Genomic DNA, 25,451 nt, shown 5'->3' with positions numbered 1-25,451 from the left:
GAACTATGGATCTGTAACTCCAGGGAAGGTGGGGAAGTGGGAGCTGGAGACTTGAACCTGGAAGTCTTTAACCTATGGCGCCGCCCAGAACAATGGAAATAGAATGAGTCGAGTACGTAATTTAAAATTTCACAGTAGCCATATTAAAAAGTAAAACAGGTGAAATTAATTAAAATAATAGATTTCATCCAACATATCTCAAATACTATTTCAACAAGTGATCAATATAAAAATTACCGATGAGACATTTTTCATTCTTCGACGTCGTGTTTCCCATTTAGAGCCCACTTAACTCGCACTCACCCATTTAACAAGCGCTCACTCGCCACACGCCTGCTACTGGGTACCGTGTGGTTCAAAGAGCAGTGGAGGTTTTTCAAGCAAGGAGCCTGGGTTAGGGCGCATACAGGAATAACCAATGAATGTATGACTTGGGTGGAGCAACATCTTGGTGTTTCTCTCTAGAGCCAATTAAGAAAAAATTAAAAACACAGCTGGAAACTTGAGTCCATACGGAACTTACAGAGGCGGGCCGCCATTAGAACCCCCTCCATTAGAACCACCCGGACGGAAATCGCGACGGAACGGAAGTCGCGCGCGCAGCTGTGGACTGAGAGGGCAGCCAGAGGCGCTGAAAGGAGGTTTCGCAGCGCGACGCTGAGCGCTGGAGCCGCGGGAGGTGAGCGGCGTGCGGGGTGAAGGAGGCCTGCGCACCCGCCCAGGGTCCGCGCGCGGGCAGGAGGGGCGGCTGAAGTCCGGGAAAACGCGGTGCTCGAGGGGAGTGTGGCGTGGTGGCCACGGCGCAGACCCTGGTGTCCGACTGTCTGGGGTCGCAGCCCAGTCCTTACTCACTTGTGGCGGACCTTAAACAAGTCACCCTTCTTCACCCCGCGCTGTAGCTTCGTCACCTATGGCGTGGGGATCATAGAATCAGCCTCACAGAGTTGCTGTGGGAATTTAATACTGTAATCAACGGGACACGCTTAGCACCACGCCTGACACATTGTAACCGCCCAGTAAAATGTTGGGGCCCCTTTAACATGTTTACTTATACTGAGATGTTGTCTCAAGGTTTTTGCTGACTACCAATTTCTGAGCTACCCCAGAGTCCACTACATTGTGCTATGTGAACATTTTGTTTGCATTAACACATTTGAATCTTACAGCGGACATGGAGGTAGTACGACTATCCCTATTTTACACGTGAAGGAATGGAAGCTCCTAGAGTTTAAGAAGCTTCCAGATGCCCAAAGTTACCTGGCTAGGGAGCAGTTGGATCAGACTGTAGGGTCTTAACCACAATGCTCTAAACTCACCATGAGAAGGAGTGTGGGCTACAGAAGTGAAGTTGCAGAAAATTTACCGTATGCCAAGTTGGGATTTAAAAATCTTTAATTCTGCCCTGGCTGGTGTAGCTCAGTGGATTGAGCCCGGGCCTGTGAACCACATGATCGCGGTTCGATTCCCAGTCAGGGCACATGCCTGGGTTGCACGCCAGTTCCCAACAGGGGGCTCTTGAGAGGCAACCATACATTGATGTTTCTTCCTCTCCTTCCCTTCCTCTCTAAAGATAAATAAATAAAATCTTTTAAAAAATCTCTTGCAAAAGTAAAAAAATCTTTAATTCTCACAACATGTCTAGGCGGTAAATTCTACTTTTCTTATTTCACAGCTCAGGGGCAGGAATTTGACTTCCTCAAGGTCACATAACAAGGGGCAGAAATTGATGACTTGAACACTTTTAATGTGAGTTTTCTTTGAAGTCTGCTGTTCTCTAACACTTGAACATGGGTTAGCACTGCTTTTGCCTCAAGTACTGGTAGCATGAGCAGCAGGCGATCAGCTCCCAGAGGCAACAGGCCACATCTGCACATTTTACATGTACAGCACTCGATGTAGATATGAATGAGATGTGTTTCCTGCTTTCAGGGCCCTCTCAGCGTATAAGAGGTGACAAAGTGTTAAGTAGTAACAGTAAAGTGTAATAACTTTTCTAGAGAGTTATAAGGACACTTTGGGAACCTAGAGGAGGACTCCCAGCCTAGACTTTGAGGGTGGTGGCCAGGACAGGCTTCCAGGGGGAAGCAGAGACCTAAAAAGTAGCATAGGAGTTGGCCAAGCCAGTAGAGAGAAGATATACCAGCCAGAGAACAGCATGTGTAAAAGCCTAGAAAGCGAGTGAAATTAAGTATAAAGATATCTGGTATAGTTGGAGTGAAGCAGTCCACTAAGAATATGGTGGAAAGTATGTCTCCAAATTTTAAAAAAAATTATTGATTGGTTTTTTTTAGAGAGAAAAACATCAGTTTGTTGTTCTACCTATTTATGTATTTATTGATTCTTTCTTATATGTGCCCTGATTAGGGATTGAACCTACAACCTTGATGTATTGGGATGATGCTCTAACCAACTCGGATACCCAGCCAGGGCTCCAAATCTTACACTTTGAGTCACCTGGGTTTGCTCCTGGGAGGCAGTCACTGTTTCTTATGCATTCTAGAGATACTGTGTGCACTTACAGAATGTACCTTAATGTTCCCACTTTCCTTCCTGCACAGATTCAGGCTGGCATACTGCAGGTAGTATCTAGCACTTTGCTTCCTTGCTTTTGTCATGTATAGTTCAGCCTCACCTTCTAACAGTTGCGTCTTACTCCATTGTGTGGATGTACCATAACTTACTTTACGAGTCCCCTATTGATGATATTATACCTCTCATTTTTTTGCTATTAGAAACACTGCTGCAACAGATATACAGAGGTCATTTTGCACATGTCAGGGTATATCTGTGGGATGAATATGTAGGAATGGAACTGCTTGGTCAAAGGGTATGTGTGTTTGTGTGTGTGTGTGTGTGTGTGTGTGTGTGTCATTTTGATACAAAGTGGCAAATTGCCCTCTGTAAAGGTTGTGTCTTTTTCCATCCCTCCAGCCACCAGTGGGAAGTGTGAAGGCAGTAACTTGAGACTCTTGGAGGGTAGGAGTCACTGATCAGGCATTATGGTGCCCCCCATGTTAGGTATGTTCCTTTTGAAGGAACTCAAAGGAAGATGCCTTCAAAGAGTAAGTGCTTTTCATAGTACTGGGAGGCTGTATAGCAAGGGGGCCAGCTCTGCTGCTTACTGGCTGTGACAGGCAGGTAGGTACCGCAGCCGTTTTGTGTCTTTCCTCATCTCTGTGCAGCACAATCATAGTGTCTGTTGCCTGTATTGCTTAGGGTTGCTGTGAAGATTTAAAGAGTAAATATGCTTAAAGCCTTTGGAATTGTTCCTACACATGGTGTACTTTCTTTTGTCAGGGCTCCTCATCTCATCTCTACCACCCCTTTGTTTTGAAAACAGGCTGCCTGGGTTTGCATCTCATCTCTGGCACTCCTGGGTGATCTTGGGCAAGTTGCCTCCATCTTTTTCACCTGTAAAAATAGGGACACTATTGTTAAAAGTATCTTCTTCTTGGGTTTTGTGAGGATTAAATGTATTTATATTTGAAGTACTTATAGTGCCCTGTACACGGGGTTCAAAAATGTTGATGATGTCTCTCATTCTTTTGCAGGCTTTGGCTGTTTTGGTGCCATGAATCATTTACAGTATATCCTCCAAGCACAGAGGTGTCTGGGGTGGGGGCCGCTGGCCTCTGTGTCCTGGTTGCTGCTCCGGGCCTGCAGGGCACACAGCAGTTTCTCCACCACCACACGTCCCAGTCCAGAGGGGCAGCAGGAGGATGGAGTTCAGAAGGATTTCAGCTCCAGACTGGCCACTGGACCGACCTTTCAGCATTTTTTAAGAAGTTCTTCAGTTCCTCCAGAGAAGACAGCTTCTCCAGATGTGGTGGACCCACCCCCGTATCTCACAGTGGATGAACTTTTAGGAAGACAAAGAAAAGGTTGATTTCACTTTTTGTCTCTCTGTGGGCTTTCTGCAGTGCTCTTTCCCAGTATCCATGGCCTGATTCTTAACTGTGCTTTTATTACAGACTTGGCTTTGGAGGGTTAACAGTGTGGGAAGGCTTGCTAAGCTATGGTATCATCAAACTCCACCAAGTAACATTAATATGAAGCAACTTATATTGTTGATACACATGACTGGGGCGGGGAGTAGAGTCCTGGTAGTCCTCCCTTTGGTTATCTTTGGAAACCCTGTAATTTCTGTTCTAATTTTTAGTTTGTTTTAAGTTATAAGGCAGCTTTCACAATTGGTGCTGTAGAAATTCACTCTATGTTTAGGCAGAGGTTTTCTTAGAAACATTATGCAACAAATTAAATGCTTTAAAAATAGTTTGGAGAGAGCCATGGCTGATGTGGCTCAGTGGATTGGGTGCCAGCCTGCAAACCAAGGGGTGGCCTGTTTGATTCCTGGTCAAGGCACATGCCTGGATGTTGGACAGGTACCTGATGGGGGCGGTGTGTGTCAGGCAACCATACATAGATGTTTCCCTCCTTTCCCCAATCTCTAAAAATAAATAAATAAATAAAATATTAAAAAATTTGGAGAGAAATTATGGGACAGTCAGACCTTTCCCTGTTTACCTTGTTTCAGAAAAGTATTTCCTTTTATAGTTATTTTTTAAAAGATTTATTTATTGTTTTTTTTTTAAACATTTTATTTATTTATCTTTAGAGGGGAAGGGAAGGAGAGAAGGAGAGAAATATCAATATATGGTTGCTTCTTGTGAGTCCCCTGCTGGGAACTGGCCTGCAACCCAGGCATGTGCCCTGAATGGGAATTGAACCATGATCATGTGGTTTGCAGGCCCATGCTCAATCCATTGAGCTACACCAGCCAGGGCAAATTTTTAAAAATTGGTACATAATATCACATTGTGCTAAACCATGTTGTTTTTCAACCTGCACCCTATAGTTGGAAATTAGGTTGTTTGAAAAAAAATTTTTAAATATTTTGCTTTTATTTTTAGAGAGAGGGAAAAGGAAGGAGAAAGAGTGGGAGAGAAACATCAATGTGTGGTTGTCTCTCAGGTGTCCCCTACTGGGGACCTGGCCTGCAACCCAGGCATGTGCCCTGACTGGGAATCGAACTGGCAACCCGCCTCACAGGCTCGTGCTCAATCCACTGAGCTATACCAGCCAGGGCTGAAAAGTTTTTATATTATAAATAGTGGTCTAAGTGTCTCATCTGTATCTATGTCTACATCTATGTCTTTCTCCCTTTCTCCATATGTAGACAGAGTAGATAGATAGAAGTTGCTTCCATTAAATATTTTTTCCAGAATAAATCTCTAGGAATTGAATTAGTAAATCATGGAGTATGTATGCTTTGTGACCTCTGCTAGGTATTTTCCAGTCCTTTATAATTTGTTGTTTCCTTCAGTCCCTCTCTGAGGTAAGTACTAGTGTTTCCTTTTTTTAGACAAGGGAAGTAAGCCAAGGAAGGTTTAAAAAAAATCCTGATCTTTCCTTTTCCCTCCCTCCTTCATGGTTTCCCTCCTCCTTTTCTTTTTTTAAAATTACTGCTATTTTCTAGTGACTTTATGTAATTCTTTGTCTAAAAGATTTTATTTATTTTTAGAGAAGGGGGAAGAGAGGGAGAGAAATATAAATGTGCGAGAGATACAGGGCTCAGTTGGATGCCTTTCCCATGCCCCCAACTGGCCCACAACCCAGACATGTGCCCTGACTGGGAATCGAACTGGCAGCCTTTTTGGTTCACAGGCCGGCATTTAATCCACTGAGCCACACAGGCCAGGACTCAACTTTTAACTTTATTTGAATTTATTTGAGTCTGTAAATGAAAGTATGCTGCTGAGGGCAGGGGTTGGTAGAGGGATTCAGTTGTAAGGGGCTAGTCCGAGTGTGAAGTTGTTCTTAAAGCTTTGTGCAAATGTGTTTTATGTGATTATTACTGCGCTTGATTTCACTTAAGATGTTTGAAGTTACTTTAGAAAGTTGCCTCATCTTTATCTTGTGGCTTTATGTACACTCTTGCCTCTGATACTACCTCCAGAGGCTGGGGAACCTCATTTGAGAAGGAGGAGTGTAATGTGGGCATTTAAATTTACTTTTCCTCGCCCTGGCTGGTGTGGCTCAGTGGATTGAGTGCGGGCCTGCGAACCACATGATCGTGGTTCAATTCCTGGTCAGGGCACATGCCTAGGTTGCAGGCCAGTTCCCTGTTCCCGGCAGGGGACGCACGAGAGGCAACCATGCATTATGTTTCTTTCTCTCTCTCCTTCCCTTCCCCTCTAAGATAAATAAATAAAATCTTTTTAAAAAAATTTACTTTTCCTCTGGGTTGACAGTCAGTGCTGTCAGCTAATCCCCCCTTTTCTGATTGTTTTTATAACTGTATTTCCTTGTTCCTTAGGTACACGTTTTCCCCATATTTTAAATGGCATGGTGTATAGTTGGTGTGTATAAATGATACAGCATTTCTTTTGTTCTGAAAGGCTGTCATTAATTTTGTGGTACATCTGCAATTAATGGTGTCTTAGAATTGAGACAACTGGGGTCTTAGTGAATAACCAGTTGCGTCAAATATTTATGGGGCATTTGCAGAGGAGTCTTTATGAGATGTGGTCCCTTTTTGTCTGTCTACCATGGAACCCTCCTCATTGCAGTCTACCTTGAGACCTATGGCTGCCAGATGAACGTGAATGACACAGAGATAGCCTGGTCCATCTTACAGAAGAGTGGCTACCTGCGGACTGATAACCTCCAAGAGGTACGCCGTTCCTGTTTCCCTGTGTTCTCTGGGCCTGGTCGAGACTGCATTTGTGCCAGTCCTTAGACGCAGTTTCGGGAACAGAGTATGGCCTGCAGGGAATGAGCTCCCTGCATGAAGTGTGTAGCGTGGGACCAAGGTGTACATTTATTTCATTATTTTTGAAAAATTTATAGTGGTACTCATTTTCAAGCAAGGAACTAAGATAAAAGTGGACTGCATGTCCTGACCGGCGTGGCTCAGTTGGTTGAGCGTCATCCTGCAAAGCAAAAGGTTAATCAGTGGTGTCCCAGTCAGGGCACATGCCTGGGTTGCAGGCCCGGCACCCAGCTGGGACATGTGTGAGAGGCAACCAATTGATGAGTCTCTTCCTCTCTTTCTCCTTTCCCCTCTCTCTAAAAATAAATACATGTTTTTTTTTAAAGGTGAAAGAATTCTTTAAAAAAATGGATTGCAAGGAGGTGGGAATGGGAATTAGTGTTTAATGAGTCCAGAGCTTTAATTGGGCAAGATGAGATAGTTCTGGGAGGTTAATGGTGGTGATGGTTGCACAACAGTCAGAATGTATTTAATGCCACTGAACCACACACTTAAAATTGGTTAAAATGGTAAATGTTATGTATGTTTTCTCACAATTGAAAAAAAGGGCTGTGGGCAGTGATTTTACAAGTCTGATTTCAAACATCATAATTTTTTTTCCTTGCTCTTTACTCAGGCTGATGTGATCCTCCTTGTCACATGTTCTATCAGGTAGGAATTTGTTCTTTTTTTTTTTTTTAATATTTTTATTTATTTGTCTTTAGAGGGGAAGGGAAGGAGAGAGGAAGAGAAACATCAATGTATGGTTGCTTCTCATCTGGCCCCTGCTGGGAACTGGCCTGCAACCCAGGCATGTGCCCTGACTGGGAATCAAACCGTGATTGTCTGGTTCGCAGGCCCGCGCTCAATCCACTGAGCTACACCAGCCAGGGCTCGGAATTTGTTCTTTACTTAGGAGTGAATATATCTTAAATAATAATGCCAGATCATAGGTAGTGCCAGGCTGGCCTACCTATGGAGATGGGCCAATGGATTTGTAGTTTTTCGCAGTGTAGATAGTAATGATAGAACTGGTTAACCTTTGCTGAACATGTGCTGTGTGTCAGGTGCTGTGCTGAGTACTATATGCGCACTAAGTAATTTACTTCTCACAACAACTCTGTGAGGTAGGTGGTGTTATCAAACCCATCGTATAGATGGAGAAACTGGGAGTGTACTGAGTCACCCAACTTTTCCTAAGGTTTCTCTTGTAGCTAATGGCACATGTTTGTGATGTTGTTTACATCAGAAGGACTAGCGTGCAGTCAGTGGCTAGGGGACAGCGTTCTGAGCAGAGGTCAGTGGCATCTGTCAGAGGTGAACATACCCTATTTAAAGTTTGTTTCTATGTACGAGGCATGTTAATGTTTCCTCAGCTGGCTGTGTTATCAGTTAATCCAACATCTTTGTTCTGAGAGTCTCTGCTACGAGACACAGAACAAGGTGCTTTGGGAGGTTTCAGAAATGAACCCTTTCTTTATGGAACCTGGCTTTACAGAGTTTAGTCTGATATGGGGACTAAGACAGATGCACAAATAGATACCATATCTGGTGAAAAGCGCTAGGTGAAAAAAATCAAACAATAAAAATGGTAAATGCTAAGCACAGGGAAAGTATAGTTAAAGTGATATGGTAGTTGAAGGCAGGAGAATAAACTCCCGCAGTGGAGTTGGGGAAGGCTTTGTGAAGTGGGTTGTTTCTGAATTTGGCTTAAAGGCTTGTCGGGATTTCAGGATGGGCAGGAAGGGTGTTGTTCCAGGACTACTACAGCAAGTGTTGCTTCTTCAACTGGCCCCCTGCCTACGTTCCCTAAGCCTAAAGGTTGGGTATTTATTTAAAGCATTGAAGGTTTTTATTTTATTCCCATTGTTCTACCCTTTTAGATTACTCTGTAGTTTATTTGCAAGTTCAGGTCTACTTCTTCATCTCTGTAGGGAGAAGGCTGAACAGACCATCTGGAATCGTTTACATCAGCTTAAAGCGCTGAAGACCAAACGGCTCCGTTCCCGAGTACCCCTGAAGGTTGGGATTCTAGGTATCTGGTGCTTGGCAAATTTTGTGAGTTGGAGGCTTGGGCTTTATGTGCTGGGGTTTTCCTCAGTGGCCAGGTTCTCAGTGTGCGAAGAAATTTTACATACTCTGTGCAACTCTGCTACTTAAATGTGAAGGTTAAATGTTAGGGCTGGAGGGTAAAATGAGATAAAGCTCACAAAAGGTCTTTTCATAGTGCCTTGAGGTAATGGGTACTGAGAAAGTGGTCTGTCCTTCCTGGAGTCGAATGCGGCTCGTGGTGGCACAGTCGTGGCTAGGGCAGCATTTGGAGTCTGAGGGGGCAGCAAGCATAAATTTACAGTCTAGGCATGTTTCATCTCGACTCCTGAAGCATATCCAAGTGAGCATCTAGATATGTGCTGACCAATATCGTAGCCAGTAGCCACATGTGGTTATTTGAATTTAATTAAATAATATTAAAAATATTCCTTTTTAGTTTCACTAGCTATGTTGTGACTGCTCAGTAGCCACCCTTGACTAGTGGCTACCAGTGTGAACAGCGCTGATAAAGAACATTTCTGTCATCATAGCTCTGATCTAGATAGCATGTTTTAAAAATAAATATTCTGAGCCCTGGCTGGCGTAGCTCAGTGGATTGAGCGCAGGCCTGCGAACCAGACGATCGCGGTTCGATTCCCAGTCAGGGCACATGCCTGGGTTGCAGGCTGGTTCCTTGCAGGCTAACTACCAGCAGGGGACGCACAAAAGGCAACCATACATTGATGTTTCTCTCCCTCTCTCCTTCTCCTCTAAAGATAAATAAATAAATAAATAATAAAAAAAAATAAAAATAAATATTCTGTACCTTCTTGTTTCTAGAATTTGGTTAATATACTTAACCTTAAAACGGACTGTGTCTCTTGTAGAATATATAAATTCAAAATTCCTTTTGCTCTGGCTCAGTGGATTGAATGCCAGCCTGTGAAGCAATGGGTCACTGGTTTGATTCCTGGTCAGGGCACATGCCTGGGTTGCGGGCCAGGTCCCTGGTTGGGGGTGCATGAGAGGCAACCACACATTGATGTTCCTCTCCCTCTCTTTCTCCCTCCCTTCTCCTCTCTCTAAAAATAAGTAAGTAAAATCTTTAAAAAAATTCCTTTTGATGGTGGTTCAAAACACAGTTGGAGCATATCCTGTTGTATTAAGTGATACAGGAAGATGGAAGGATTAGCTAAAATATTTTGTGCCATTTCAGTTCCTTCATTATAGAAATCTCCAGGTAAATCTTGGTCAGGAATTTTAGAAATCCCCAAAAGAGGTTTTTTAATGGTAAACATCTATAACATAAAATTTACCATTTTAACTTTTTTTAATGTACATTTCAGTGACATCAAGCACATTCACATTATTGTGCATCTGTCACCACCATCCATTTTCAGAGCTTTTTCATCCTCCAAACTGACATTCTGTACCCATTAAACAGTAACTTGCCATTCCCCCCTCACCTCAGCCCCTGGCAGCTAGCACTTTACCTTCTGCCTCTATGGATTTGACTACTCTAGGCCCCTCATGTAAGTGGAGTCATACAGTATTTATCCTTTTTGGACTGACTTATTTCACTTAGAATTATGGTCAATTATGTGTCAGAATTTCTTTTACTTTTTAAAAAGATTTTATTTATTTATTTTTAGATAGGAAGGGAAGTAGAAGGAGGGAGAAAGAGAGAGTAACGTCAGTTGGCCACTTCTTGTGGGTGCCGCGACCAGGTCCTTGTGTACACACCCCCACCATGGAGCAAACCCACAACCTAGGCATGTGCCCTGACCAGGATCAAACATGCAGCCTTTTGGTTTGTGGGACGATGCTGCAACCATGTGAGCTACACCGGCCAGGACGCAATTTCTTTTCTTTTTAAGTCTGAATAATATTCCACTGATGGACACTTGGGTTGCTTTTACCTTTTGGCTGTTGTGAATATTTTTGCTATGAACATGGGTGTACAACCAAGAATACTTCTTAAACAAGTATTTTCAAAGGGCATTTGTAATAAAATGGACTTTTTATTAATTTGAGAGTCTTACTAAAAACAGTGGTTTTTTAGGCTGTGGAAGATACCAGTATGGGTGGTTGACTCATTTCTTAGAGGTTTTAGCAAATGTTATGGGGAAGAGGGGAATAAAAGAGTGTGAGTGCAGTTGTATATTAAATTTTATTTTTAAAATAAATTCCTGATGCAAAATATTTTTTATTTGTAGCAACGAGTAATTTTTTTTTTAAAGATTATCTTTAGAGGGTAAGGGAAGGAGAGAGGGAGAGAAATAATCAATGTATGGTTGCCTCTCATGTGTCCCCTACTGGGAACTGGCCTGCAACCCAGGCATGTGCCCTGACTGGGAATTGAACCGTGGTTGTTTGGTTCCCAGGCCCGCGCTCAATCCACTGAGCTACACCAGCCAGGGCGCAACGAGTAATTTTTGATCAAAAAAAAGAGATGGTTCATATCAGAAAGGTTTTTCGATGGTGGTTTAATTTTTCTGGGCATTTAATTGAATTGCTGTTAAGCCCTTTCCCTTGCTTTCTTGTACAGGGGGATGGAGGTTCCAGTGCTGTGGGAGTGCTGGGCAAATTTAGGGGATGATGCAAACTCTTAGGGAAGTTTCTGTGCCCTGGTGTCCCATCCAGCTGGAGATAACGTATACTAAGAAGGCGTGACCATATGAATTTGGGAACAGGTGTTTACTTCTTTTTCCTCCCAGGTTGCATGGCTGAGAGATTGAAGGAGGAGATCCTCAATAGGGAGAAAGTGGTGGATATTTTGGCTGGTCCAGATGCCTATCGGGACCTTCCTCGGCTGCTGGCTGTTGCTGAGTCAGGCCAGCAAGCTGCCAATGTACTGCTCTCTCTGGATGAGACCTATGCCGATGTCATGCCAGTACAGACGAGCCCCAGTGCTACTTCTGCTTTTGTGTGAGTTACTGACCAAGAGACAGGGAGTAAATTTCTTCTCTCTCACTTTTAAAAATAGCATGTTAGGCCCTGGACAGTGTGGCTCAGTTGGTTGGAGCATTGTCTGGTAACCAAAAGGTTGCAGTTTTGATTCCCAGTCAGGGCACATACCTTGGTTGCGGGTTCGTTTCCTGGTGCAGGCGTGTGCGATTCCTGGTCCAGGTGCGTATAGGAAGCAATCAATTGATGCTTCTCTTTCACATTGATATTTCTCTCTCTCCTAAAGCAATGAAAAAATGTCCTTGGGTAAGGATTACAAAAATTAAAATAACATGTTAATGTTATTACATTAAAAAATTGATATATATGTACACAGTACAAAAGACAAAAAATGATATATAAAACTCCTTTATATCTATCAACCCCATTCTCCTAGGCCACCTCTCATAGGTGATGTGTTAGTTGTCTTATTTTTTTTTTACTAATTGATTTTAGAGAGAACGTAAGGGAGGAGGGAGAGAGAGAGAAAAGAAACATCGATTTGTTGTCCCAATTATTTATGCATTCATTGGTTGCTTCTTGTACGTGCTCTGACTGGAGAGCAAGCCTACAACCTTGTTGTATTGGGATGACACTCTAACCAACTGAGCTACTTGGCCAGAGCCTAGTTGTTTCTTGTATAAATCTTTGAGCAGTGTTTTTTTTTCTGCATATATATTCATGTACATAAAATGAGGCCTTTCTTATCCTTCCTTCTATATTCTTATTTTTTCACATAAGAAAATACCTTACACTTTCCTGATTCTTACTCTTTTCCCTGATCTTTTTAAATTAAAAAAAGAGGTAGTTGACAAAATAGTTTATATTTGTTGAAGAGAGTGGTTTGGTTCATATCCTGGGGTTAAAGGCTAGTTTTTAAAGATAAAAAAAAATGGGTGCCTTGGTTCTTCTTAGTTTGGACCAGTGTAAGCATGTTGCCAAGAGAATTTAGAGCCACAGGATAATGCCAAGGCGGCTGTGACCTGCTTCTTCGGCTGGACCAAGACATCCTGCTGCTGTTACTAACTTCTGGTGTTTTCTTCTCCAGGTCTATCATGAGAGGCTGTGACAACATGTGCAGCTACTGCATTGTTCCTTTCACGCGTGGCCGGGAGAGGAGTCGGCCTGTTGCCTCCATTCTAGAGGAAGTGAGAAAGCTTTCTGAGCAGGTGAAAGTTCTCCAGGTTTTCTTACAGAGAGTGGGTTTGTGGGAGGATGAGGACAACTTTCTAGTTTTGTAGCTTGCACTATCTCGAAGCTGTACTAATTTAGAATGTGGCCAGAAAGAAAAACCTGGGTGTACATCTTTGGTTGGCTGAGGCCTTTAGTCATTTAGGACGGCCTCAGCAAATTAAAACTGATAATGACCCTGGATACCTTGCCCATTCTACTCAGGTTTTTCTTCAGCGTTGGAATACCAACATAAGACAGGAATACCTTACAATCCAACCAGTCAGGCAACTGTAGAACAGGCTCATCATACTTTTAAAAATCTTCTTAAAAAACAAAAAAGGGGGAGCCATGAGTCCTCCCCCTAAAATCTGATTATGTTAGCCATGTTTACATATAATTTTCTAAATTGTGATGAATCACTTTGTACTCTGATTGAGAAACATTTTCAGAAGAAAGAGCCAAAGTCATCTTATCTTCAGGTTTTATATAGAGATCTGCTGGGAGATGGCTCTTGGCAGGGCCCTGTAGATCTCTTAACTTGGGGAAGAGGGTATGCATGTGTTTTCAACCCTACAGGTCCTGTCTGGCTTCCAAAAGGGCAAAGGCCTTATCAAACAAAGTTTTCCAGACTCTCCACGATAATCTACAATGGCTGAAGCCTAAAACTGGTTCAATGGATTGAATTTATGAGTTTGGGTTGTGGTAGCCCTTGGATGCTTCCTTGTCTTAATCCTTATTTGTGTTTTACTATATATATATATGGAGATTGTTTTCTTTTTTTTTTAATTTTCTTCTTTTTTTAAAAGATTTTATTTATTTATTTATTTTTAGAGGGGAAGGAGAGAGGGGGAGAAACATCAATGCATCCCCTGCTGGTAGTTAGCTTGCAAGGAACCGGTTTGCAACCCAGGCATGTGCCCTGACTGGGAATTGAACCGCGATCGTCTGGTTCACAGGCCCGCCGTCAATCCACTGAGCTACGCCAGCCAGGGCCTGGAGATTGTTTTCTTAAGATTGCATTTGGGAACAGCAAATAGTGGGTTTCACAGGCTTAACAACTACAAACAAAAAAGGGGGACATGTTGGGAATTTCCCTGCCTGGTTTCAGAAGCTGTAATTCCCTGTGGCTAAGGCTGAGTAAAGGACCTTGGGACCATAAGCCACTTAGGAGACAAAGCTTATCTTCCTTATAGGGCACTACCTCTGCCCCTTTTCTCTTCATCCTGCTTGAACCCGGGCAGATGACTGGTTAGCCAATGACGGGTAAGATTCCTCAAAAGAGGGATGACCTAAGACAGGCGTGGTCTTGAAGGGGCCCTCAGGGAAGGACTTGGGGATGTATAGAAAAAGGGGGTGATGGACCCTCGGCCCTCGGCTTTGACATAGCCTGAGTCCTCATTTTGTCTGCTATAAATCTCCTAATCTCTTGGCTGCCTTACTTCCCCTGCCTGACTTAAGCCTGAAACAATGCCTTAAGCCTAAAACAATTCTGGAGATGGGTGTGGCCCTGTGCTGGAAAGGGCAGGTTCCCTAGGTTGATCAGGCATAAGAAAGAATGCAAAAAATCCTATGAAACCTATTTTGCTAATACCCTCAATTTAAATGATAAGGATCTAAGCAGGAAGTGAGCTTGTTCCCCAAAGTTTTGTGGCCCTTTAACTATCTGACCCTGACTCAGAATAAGCCCTCAAGAGTTCTTTGAATGTTATCTATTGTTTGATCATTTTTGCCTGACAGTGATTGATGAGCTTTACTCATACACCGAGTATTCCAGTGAAAATTGAACACAATAAAACTTGTCAAGGCAAGGGTCCAGGCGCTCTCCTCTTGAGAGAGTGGCTGAGGTACTCTGAGATGCTCTCTCCCCGAGACAGCAGCCTCACTGTCCTCCACACACTTGGTAGTCTGTGTGAATGTGTCTTGTCTCATCCCGAACACCACAGACCCCAGGAGCTGGGATCCGGGTCAGTTTGCTACCCACAAAATATAGGCAGATCTGCTGGGAAGTTTGCTTAGGAGGCAGCACAGTAGAATGGAGAGAGCATGAGAGGGTGAGTTTAGAATCAGATGATTGTGTATCAGTTCTGGCTCCACTCTTCTCTGGCTTGGTGCCCTGGCACTGGTTTTAACTTCTTTTTTCGAGACAGTTCCCACATCCATGAAAGAGGATAAAATAATACCTTCATTGGCAGGTTATGGGAAGGATTGTTATTGGGAGGATGTGGTAGTTTAAGTGTTTTTAAACTACCTGGCACAGAGTAATTTTTTTACAGAATGATTTATTTTATTAGTCTGTCTATTCTAGGGAAATCTCCCAAATCTCTTCTTCGTTTTACCATGGGCCAGCTCACTGAGAATAGTTGAGGATGGCAAACCAGATCAGGGGCTAGAGGGGAGAGATACGTAGTGCATTCCTCCTACTGGGAGCTGGTCCCTTGAGCCCTTGAGGTCTCTCCTTACCCCTAGGCCCGAATCTTCTATCTGTGCAGAACAGGACAGTAGGTGGGGATGTGGAGCTTTTCTTTTGCTATAGTTTCCCTAGTTCCCTTCTTGCTTGGCTCAGGAGCCAGGGAGGATAGCTCCTGCTTCAGTTTTAAGTCAACAGTTTGTCTTTGTTCTTTTTTTTCCCCCTTTAAACATTTTATTTATTTATTTATTTTTAAAAGATTTTTTTTTTTTAAGAGAAAGGGGAAGGGAGGGAGAAAGAAAGGGAGAGAAACATCAATGTGTGGTTGCCTCTTACTGGCCCCCACTGGGGACCTGGCTTGCAACCCAGGCATGTGCCCTGAGTGGGAATTGAACTGGAGATCCTTCGGTCCACAGCCCACACTTAGTCCCCTGAGCTACACCAGCCAGGGCTATTTATTTAGTTTTAGAGAGAGGGGAAGGGAGGGAGAAAGAGAGGAAGAGAAACATTGATGTGAGAGAGAAACATCAATTGGTTACCTCTTGTATACACCCCAACTGGGGACTGAACTGGCAACCCAGGCATGTGCCCTTACCAGGAATCGAACTGGGGACCTTTCACTTTGCGGGAGGACCCACCCAGCTAGTTGAGCCACACCCGTCAGGGATGCCTTTGTTATTACTCTCTGGCAATGCTCTTTTCTTTTTCCTCTGTCTCCAGATTCTCAGTTTCCTGGTTTGGTCCCTGGCTGCTCACACAGGTACTGTGAGGTATTCTCTAAGGTCTACTTCTGCAAGTGCTCCTTGGTCTAGTGTCTCCTTCCTCTTTCCATGTCCCTCACAGTACCAAAACTCACTCTCTCAGCCATAGAGACATTCTGTGTAAGTAGGTCGAGGTGATGGCAAAAACTCCCTAACCTTTCTAAGGTATTTGCTTATAAAAGGAGGAACTTAACATTAAGGTGAATCTTAGTGAATTCAAAGCCTGTTGACTGTGAAAAATTATGATTCTGCGTTGTGTTTTAAAGTATCTGTTCGTCACTTATTTATTTTACTTGTAGAACAACTTTTTAAAAGATGTTTCTTTCGTTCAATTTTTAGACTACAGTTGCAAAGAGAATAGGATATCATTCCTTTAACACAGCGATTCAACCTTTTTTATCTCATGCACACATAAACTAATTACTAAAATTCTGTGGCTCACCAGAAAATACATTTTTCTGCTGATCTGACAAAAAAGAAAAAAATATACTTTTGATTCATTCACATTGGATGACTATTATATTGACTGTTGTCATTTTTAAATTTGACAATCTAAGGGAAAAGAGGTCAATGTCCCTGACTAAATAGGTATTGCATGTTCCAAAATTCTTGTGGCAGCCCTGGCTGGTGTAGCTCAGTGGATTGAGCATGGGCCTGCCTGCCAAAGCAGAGGGTCTCCGATTTGATTCCTGGTCAAGGGCGCATGCCTGGATTGCAGGCCAGGTCCCCAGAAGGGGGCGTGCAAGGGGCAACCACACATTGATGCTTCTTTTCCTCTCTCCCTTCCCTTCTCTCTAAAAATAAATAAATAAATTAAAAAAAAACAGTTCTTGCAGCACACGGGTTGAAAATGGTGCTTTAACAGAATGTTGTTTATTCATTCAAACAGTGGTTACTAGTTGGAAGTCATTTAAGTAAGCAGTCTTTTTTAAAGCCTCTGTTATTTTTTTATATGAAACAAATTTAAATACACAGGAAAGAGAGAATAGTATTTTGATCTCCCTTACTTGAATTTAATAATTGTTACATTTTGCTGTGATTGCTTTATCTATTTTTTGTTTGTAAAGTATTTCAAAGTATAACATGGCATTTCACTCTAACATGATGCATGTCTAAAAAATAAGAAAAATTTTAATACCATTAATTCTTCTAACAAGACTAACAAAAATTGCTAAGTATTATCTTAATCCTAGCCCACCCATACTTAAGTTTTCTTACTTGTACTGTTAGTCTTCTGCATTTGATTGCTATGTCTTTTTATATGTGTGTGTATATTTTACTTAGTTTTATATCCTGCTTTGTTTGTTTTTATAAACTTTCTGTTTTGGACTAACTTTAAGTTTACACAAAAGTTGCAACTAATTTCAGACATTTTTTCTGATTTTGCCAGTTTCCCTACTAATGTCTTTTTTTCTTTTTCAGGATCCAATCCAGGTTCCACATTGCATTTAATTAATTTGATTTAGGGTGTTATGAATTAACCATTATTGAACATTCAGTTTGCATCTAGTTTTTTGCTACTCTAAAAAACTTTTTGAAATCTTATGTTTACATAAGATTTTGTTCTGAAGTCCAGTCTTCACATAAGATGCCCAAGCATGAAATTATTGGGTTAAAGACAGAACATGCTTATGGGTGGCTCTTGGTAGATTCCACTAATTTTAACTAGTGATTTGGCATGAAATGACCAAACTAGTTTCTAAATTGTTTTCAGTATATTTATTTCCTCCTTTACAGGGGCTGAAAGAAGTGACACTACTTGGTCAGAATGTTAATAGTTTTCGGGACAATTCAGAGGTCCAGTTCAACAATGCAGTGTCCACCAACCTCAGCCGTGGCTTCTCCACCAACTATAAAACCAAGCAAGGGGGCCTTCGTTTTTCGTATCTTCTGGATCAGGTCTCCAGAATAGATCCTGAGATGAGGATCCGCTTTACTTCTCCTCATCCCAAGGATTTTCCCGATGAGGTAAGTATGCAAAGTGGTGGCAGTGTTCTTAAGCATTTCTGTCTGGGACAGACTGAACGTGATTTGAGCAAAGTAAGGGATTTCGGTAATCCATGTGTTTAGTTTAATTAGCCTCTTAATTACGTGAAAATTAATTTTGGCAGAGAACAGTGGGGGTGGTATTCCTTTCTGCAAGAGTCTTTGGTGAGACTTTGATGACCTTTAATGTATTCTATTTGATCAGGTTCTGCAGCTGATTCATGAGAGAGACAACATCTGTAAACAGATCCACCTACCAGCCCAGAGTGGAAGTAGCCGTGTACTGGAAGCCATGCGGAGGGGGTCAGATTTGCTTGGGGAGGGGGTATCTCATACCTTTCAATGTCTTAAGAACCAGTGTCTAAATTTTTAGCATAATGTGTGGCAAATAGTAATTGCTCAATAAATATGTGTTATATGAGTAAACCCATGGATGTTGTAAGTATAGATTAAGGACTGGATCACTCATTTCATTTCTTTAGCATGCTTTTTATTAAGCACGTACTATGTGATACACTCTGAGATTTTAATCCTTTTAGCTTTTTTTAAGCAATTAAAAATAATTTATTTATTTTTTTAGAGAGAGGAGAAGGGAGGGAGAAAGAGATAGAGAGATGCATAAGTTGTTTACCTCTCACACACCCTCAGCTGGGGACCTGGCCTGCAACCCAGGCATGTACCCTGACTTGGAATTGAACTAGTGACCTTTCAGTTTGCAGGCCAGCACTCAACCCACTGAGCCCCACTGGACAGGACGATCCTTTAGCTTTTAACATTAAAGTTTTTTAGGTCTTGGAATTTAAGTGTACACTCTATGTGTTCACTTTGGGAATAATAAATATTGCAAAGATAAGACTGAAAGAGTGTGACAGATGGCAAGCCATATGGAGCTAGTGCTTCCCCTTGTTTTGACATTGGCAAAGAGTTTTAGAGATCCTTTTAAATATTTAATCTATCTTCATTATTAGTTAAATACAGAAGGTTAAAATAATTCATGTTCTTGAACTAAAAATTCATAGGCCCTAGATTAGGGCCTATGTTACAGTATAGAATTTGACTCATAAGAGACCTTTTGGATACTGTAACCTACAGTGGGTGAGAAAGTGATTATATGTGGTAATTCTTAGTGTTACCCTTTTATAGAATTCATTTAAAGAAGATTGGTTCAACTAAGTCTTTTTGCTCTTTATTGCAGCTATTCAAGAGAAGCTTATGTGGAGTTAGTTCATCATATCAGAGAGTCTGTGCCAGGTACATCCACGGAATGTGTTCTGCTGAGCACATCACAGTGACTGCAGTCGCCGTCCGACACAGGCAGCGCCTGTGGCAGCACCTTGTGACACCGCTCACACTGCTTTTGCTCCTCCTCATGTCTGTCTCTTTGTCTTTTCACTTCTTGATTTTTAAAAATATTTTGGTCTTGCTAGAAATACTCAGAGGTGTGGATCAGCTTGTGGCTTCAAGGCTAAAGAGATTCATTTTCTATAGTTTTTGCATTTCTGAGCATATGGGAGAGACCTTGTTTTTTCTTGTTAGCAAAGTTATATGTGGTCTAAATTAGTTCCAATTTGAGGGCAATTGGTATCTTTAAAAAATGTGTCTTAGAGGTAATTCCCTTCCTATTTATCTTAACCCTATTCTTTTCCTCCTGACAGAATTACCCTGCCAGGGGTGTCCACCCTGCGGCCCGCAGGCCACCTATGGCCCAGCTAGCTATGAATGTGGCCTTACATAAAATCATAAATTTACTTAAAACATCATTAGATTTTTGTGTGATTACGTGTTGCAATGTATGTAATGTGCGGTCCTAGAGAACTCTTCTTCAGCGTGGCCCAGAGACGCCAACAGGTTGGGTACTTCTGCTTTAGTTTAGATTTGGTTAATAATGTCTACATTTTTTTCCAAATTTCTAATTATTATAACTTGTATTATGCATAAATACTTTCATTTTGATGAGACAGGATAGTGTGGAGGTTCTCTGGGCTGCAGTTTCCTCATTTGTAAAATGCAGTTAATAGTACTCACCTCATTGGATTATTGGGATAATCAAATAGGTTAAGTTAGATAGTAAGGTATAGTACTTAGTAAGTATTCAGTAAATAGTTATTGTTACTATTTTTTAATTTTTTAAAAAGTTTTTATTTTTATTTAAAATTTTTTTTTTAATTTTTAAAAAAGATTTTATATATTTATCTTTAGAGGGGAAGGGAAGGAGAGAAGGAGAGAAACATCAATCTATGGTTGCCGCTTGTGAGTCCCCTGCTGAGAACTGGCCTGCGACCCAGGCATGTGCCCCGACTGGGAATCAAACCTCAAGCGTGTGGTTCGCAGGCCCGCACTCAATCCACTGAGCTACACCAGCCAGGGCTTGTTACTATTTTTTAAAAGATTTCATTTATTTTTTTTTAGAGAGGAGAAGGGAGGGAGAGAGGGAGAGAATAATCAGTGTGTGAGATTGCCTCTCATGTGCCCCCTACCAAGGATTTGGCCTGCAACCCTGGCGGGTGCCCTGACTTGTAATCCAACCAGTGACCCTTTGGTTCTCAGGTCAGGGCTCAACCCACTGAGCCACACCAACCAGGGCTATTGTCACTATTTTAAATGAACATTGTGTTAAGCTAACTTCAAAAGTATATTTGTATGGGGGCACTGCAAGGGTTTTACCAGTAAAAGCAGGACCAATTTGAAACTGTCAACTCCTACTGTGTTCCTAACTCCCACATTTGAGGTGAAAATACTTCTTTTAGTACTGGGGGGAATGTAGACTGAGAAGACAGGCTCTGGCATGGGAACTTTGTGAGTAAACAGGCATGTCCCTCTTGCTCTTACGCTTGTGCATGGGCTGAATAGCTCCAGGAAATGCCTTCCAGTCCTGGTCCTTCCCTCTGTAGCCCATGGGTGCCAAAGGCCTCTCTTGAATTTGGTAAGTGGCAGGGACATGCCGCCCTTTGTCCTTTGTTTTGCGTTGCAGGTGTGAGCCTCAGCAGTGATTTCATTGCTGGCTTTTGTGGTGAGACAGAGGAAGATCACCTCCAGACAGTGTCTTTGCTTCGGGAAGTTGGGTACAACATGGGCTTCCTCTTTGCCTACAGCATGAGACAGGTGAGCTGGGGGTTGGGGGAGGAGCTACTTCTGTGCTGAGACTGACCTTATTCCTGACCAGTTCGGGGCTGACTGGAGAAAATGGGGGAGAAAAGTAAGTCAGGGAGCAAAGCAGTCCTTGAGAAACCACAAGGATCTTACCATTCTTTCTTTGTTTTATCTAATCAACCAGTCTGCTGTTTTACATAATTCAGCGATTGAAGATGAAAATAATTACCTGTGCCAAGATTTCTCTTTATTAGAATATTTTAAGTTATGTTTAGGTTATTTAGAATTGGAAAGGTGGAGGGGGAGACATTCTCTTTATGGGAAATCTAAAATCATTTCTCAACAAGCAGAACTTCTTTTCTGGCTTACAGACCTTTGTTTCACAGAGGTTCCTTGTCACCCCCCAGCCATCCTCAGCTATTTTTATTTTTAATTTTTGTAGGCCAAGTGAACTCACCTATACCCACTTTGTAGTTTCTCCTATAACAGATTCCCAGGTAAACAATGCAGGAGGAGATGAGGAGTTTTGTATGTTTATCCTGTATCTTGTGTCTGTGTCCTGAAGAGAGGGGAGGATAGTCCTGGTCCGCTACCATTTTCTTGGTGGTAGGGGTGAATTGCGTAGGTCAGTGTTTTATCCCCACAGTCACCCTGGGGGTAACTTGCTTTGTGTTTGGGCTGGAGGCTGAGAAACTTCTGTGTCCAGGGGCTCAGGAAAGCTGACTAATGGTTGAGTGAACCCAAGACCTTAGCCACTGTCAACTCAGCAGTCATCAATCAAGCTAATTCATGTCTTTTAAAGCCCACGGCCTAGTGTTTTATAGGCAGTGTAGTGGACCAATGTGTATATTCATATCTCTTACAAAAGTATTTCAGGGATGAAGCTTCAGAGGAGCTCTTGGGTTCTATTTTGCTTCTTTTCCACCCAGACATGCCACAGGAGTTCTTTATAGTGCTAGATTTGGGAAATGGGTTTTTATTGTGTTGTGGAAGTCTATTCTGTGGGCAGTGAATATGAGTGTTTGTTACAGAATGAACCTATGGGGGGCCCAGCTACTGTTTGCCAAAAACAAGCCCCTTCCCTCGGGTCTTTCTGGACAGGTTTGTCTTGCCTGCTGCCCTTAGGAATTGTGGCTCTCAATGCCAGAGTTTGGTAAAAAGGGAAGGAACTATTTATTCAAAAGTTATACAGGTAATGGCAGAATGTTGCTGTTAAAATCCCAAAGTCCCTTAAAACACCCACGAACATACACAGTACTGCCTTGCCCTTTTTGCCCAACCGGGCTAGTCAGGGGTACCGCATCTCAGGAAAAAGGAATAGAAGTCCTTAGCTCAGCTAGACTCCTGATTCCTCCCAGTAATCTGTGCTCCACTGGGCAGGTCTCCCACAGTCCCAGCACCATCAGCTGGGTTGCTGCGATCTCCAATTCTTAATCCAAAACCACATGGCACCTTTTCATGGCCCACCAGCAAGAGTCCTTTCACCCTTTTTCTTCCTGCATGTTCTTGCATTGTCCTTCCCATCTAGCCCTGCATTGTCCCTGTCCCTAGTCCTGCATTGTCTTTCTGCATTCTTTCAAACTGCTAAGAAAGAGCTCTGCATGGTTGCTACATTTTGCTTTCCTTCTTCCTAAGCCCTGTGGTCAAGGGAGCCCCCTCCCCTCTCCCAAAACCACGTGGATAAGACTCCAGCATGGCTGCTGCACCTAGGTTTAAACCCAAGCACAGATCTTCCTCTGTACCCCATTTCCAACTCCTCCCACAATGGGCTACACCTGCCAGCACTCATGCATTTCTTTTCAGCCTTTCTTGGCTGGCAAAGTAAGCCCAGGCAGGTGTGGCCCCTGGCAGAGCGAACCATCTCCAAACTCTCATGCTGGCACTGTAACTGGTGTAAATGGTGAGTTGCCTCCCAGCTAAATCATGAGTCAAAGTCACTCCCATCTCCCTAGCTACACTTGTTGATATGCAAAATAACTTTTTGCATATCAGGTATGAAGCTATCCTGCTGTTATTGATATTCAAAATAACTCAAAGGCCTGCTCCACGTGTCCCATCCCTTGCCGGACTTGTCAGGGTGGGGATATCCCATATTCCCCCACACCCCAAGTTCTGGACCCCATTACAGATCCCCCATTGGGGGGCCCTGGCTGTGCCCTATTACATGTTCACTTTGGGATCTAATTCCTAGGTTAGGGGTAAGGTTATAGAGACTTAATCCAGTAGCCTAGTAAATGAGACCAAGCACTTAAATTGCTCTTCCCTCATATAACTATGTGACCTTGGGAAGGGTCCTTGGTTTCTTCATTTGTGAAATGGTTGGTTCTTCATTGAACCAACCTTGCATTGTTTTGAGGATTAAATAAGATAGTATGTATAAAGCACTTAGAATGGTGCTTTGTAATGGTAAGTGTATAATAGTGGCAAGTTGTTGCTAATAATGAGACAACAGAGTTAAACCCTGTAAGAATTCTATTTTAGGATTCTCTATTATTCTCTCTGATTTGGTAGTTCTCTCAGAGGCAGATTGATATGAATGTTCAGATTTTGGTTTATTGATTTTTCTCTTATTCCATACTTTTGTTTAGCTCAGTGGTTTCCCAACTGTGTTATGAGCTTGTATGTGTGTCCATATAAACGTGTGTACATACTTGGTGTTGGGTGATGTGAAGGCTTTTCAAGGAAAAATGTTCTTTTTTTGGATGAGCTAATATGTGCTTATGGTATTAAAATTCAAAAGGTCAAAATCATATGCAGTGGGAAGTTCTTCTTCCCAGGTAGCCTAGTTTTTCAGTCCCTTCCCTGAAGGCAACTGCTCTTAGCAATTTCTTCTGCAACCTTCCAAGGATATTTCATGTATTTAAAACATATTTATATGTATTTTTCTACACCAAAGTTATTACACAGCTTCATTTGTACCTTATTTCTGTTCAGGGTGTATTTTTGAGACCAATCGTATCAGTATGTATAAAGCTATCATTCTTTTTAACAGCTATGTGATATTCTGTTGTGTAAATAAACGATCATTTGTTTTACTAGTGACCTATTGGTAAACATTTAGGCTACTTAGCACCTTGTGGCTGAGTAACCTGGTACATGTGTTACTTAGTATATGTACAAATGTAACCTTTATCCTTAGGACATTCTATAAAAATATCAAGAACAATTTTGAGCCTATGACTTTCATGTGCTAAATTTAGAATTTAGCCTTTGCAAAAATGGTGACTGCACTGCATAGCTACCTTTTTCTCTTAGGAGGCTCTCAGAACGAGAGAAGCCTAGGGGTGTGGCTTGGGTTTCCTGTGCATATGCCTGTAACTTGCAGGTGGAATGGACATGGTCCCCTGCAGTGCCTCAAGATGGATTCTACAGGTCTTTGGTGACCTCTGTCTCTCTCTCTTCCTTTTCCTTTTTTATAGAAGACACGGGCATATCACAGGCTGAAGGATGATGTCCTGGAAGACGTAAAATTAAGGCGTTTGCAGGAACTTATCACTGTCTTCCGAGAAGAAGCAACAAAAGCCAACAAGACTTCTGTGGGTTGTACCCAGCTGGTGCTGGTGGAGGGGGTGAGACCATATGTATATACATATATTTTATTTGTTTTTTTGGGTCACAATATGTCTCCCTTTATTTAGATCTTCTTTGATTCCTTTTATTGGTTTTTGTGATTTTCATTGTACAGATTCTGTACATGTTTTGTTAGATTTACACTTAAATATTTCAGGGTGTTTTTTTAACTATTGTAATTACTATCGTTTTTAATTTCCAGTCTCCATGTGTTCATTGCTAGCATATAGAAAACATTGAATTTTGTGTGTTTATCTTACATCCTTTGACCTTGCTGAATTCACTTACTAGGTCCAGGAGTTTTTTTAGTAGTTTTCTTGGGATTTTCTGTGTAATCACGTCATTTTGTTTATTTTCCCTTTCTGATGATCCAGGATTCCTTCTTTTATTCTTTCCTTTCTGTTTAGGGAACTTCCTTTAACCACTATGGCAGCAGATTCCTTTTGTTTTCCTTTATCTTAGAATGTCTTGCTTTCCCCATTCATTACTGAAGGACATTTTTGTACTTAGTGGTGAAAGCATTAGGGAAAAGTCTGCTCCATCTTTCTGGAGCTCCACCCAAGGACAAGCTTATTGATTTTAGAGAGAGGGGAAGTGAGGGAGAGAGAAGGAGAGGAATATCAATTTGACATAGATGGGTTGTTTCTTATACATTCCCCAACCAGCGACTGAACCCACAACCTAGGCATGTGCCCTGACTGGGAATCAAACTTGCAACCTCTCAGTTCGTGGGAAG

The 25,451-nt window shown here is 42.2% G+C and overlaps 1 protein-coding gene across 1 annotated transcript in view; it reads left to right on the top strand.

Annotated features, from left to right (window-relative positions):
- Positions 1–591: 591 nt before the first annotated feature.
- The window catches only part of CDK5RAP1 (CDK5RAP1 mitochondrial tRNA methylthiotransferase), a 35,716-nt gene continuing 10,856 nt past the window's right edge, over positions 592–25,451 (top strand). The window contains exons 1-12 of the mRNA XM_037043878.1: positions 592–679; positions 3,552–3,881; positions 6,570–6,673; positions 7,389–7,423; positions 8,686–8,786; positions 11,500–11,710; positions 12,777–12,897; positions 17,807–18,037; positions 18,261–18,358; positions 19,251–19,306; positions 21,027–21,157; positions 24,565–24,714. Coding sequence (XP_036899773.1) covers positions 3,572–3,881; positions 6,570–6,673; positions 7,389–7,423; positions 8,686–8,786; positions 11,500–11,710; positions 12,777–12,897; positions 17,807–18,037; positions 18,261–18,358; positions 19,251–19,306; positions 21,027–21,157; positions 24,565–24,714 — 1,548 coding nt within the window. The 5' untranslated portion in view covers positions 592–679; positions 3,552–3,571. The remainder of the gene's footprint in view (positions 680–3,551; positions 3,882–6,569; positions 6,674–7,388; positions 7,424–8,685; positions 8,787–11,499; positions 11,711–12,776; positions 12,898–17,806; positions 18,038–18,260; positions 18,359–19,250; positions 19,307–21,026; positions 21,158–24,564; positions 24,715–25,451) is intronic.

The sequence above is a fragment of the Sturnira hondurensis genome, unplaced genomic scaffold (assembly GCF_014824575.4).
Source record: "Sturnira hondurensis isolate 20B ecotype Veracruz unplaced genomic scaffold, ASM1482457v3 Scaffold0004136, whole genome shotgun sequence".
NCBI lineage: Eukaryota > Metazoa > Chordata > Mammalia > Chiroptera > Phyllostomidae > Sturnira > Sturnira hondurensis.
Note: the sequence above shows the minus strand (reverse complement) of the source record. Positions and strands in the feature narration are given on the sequence as shown.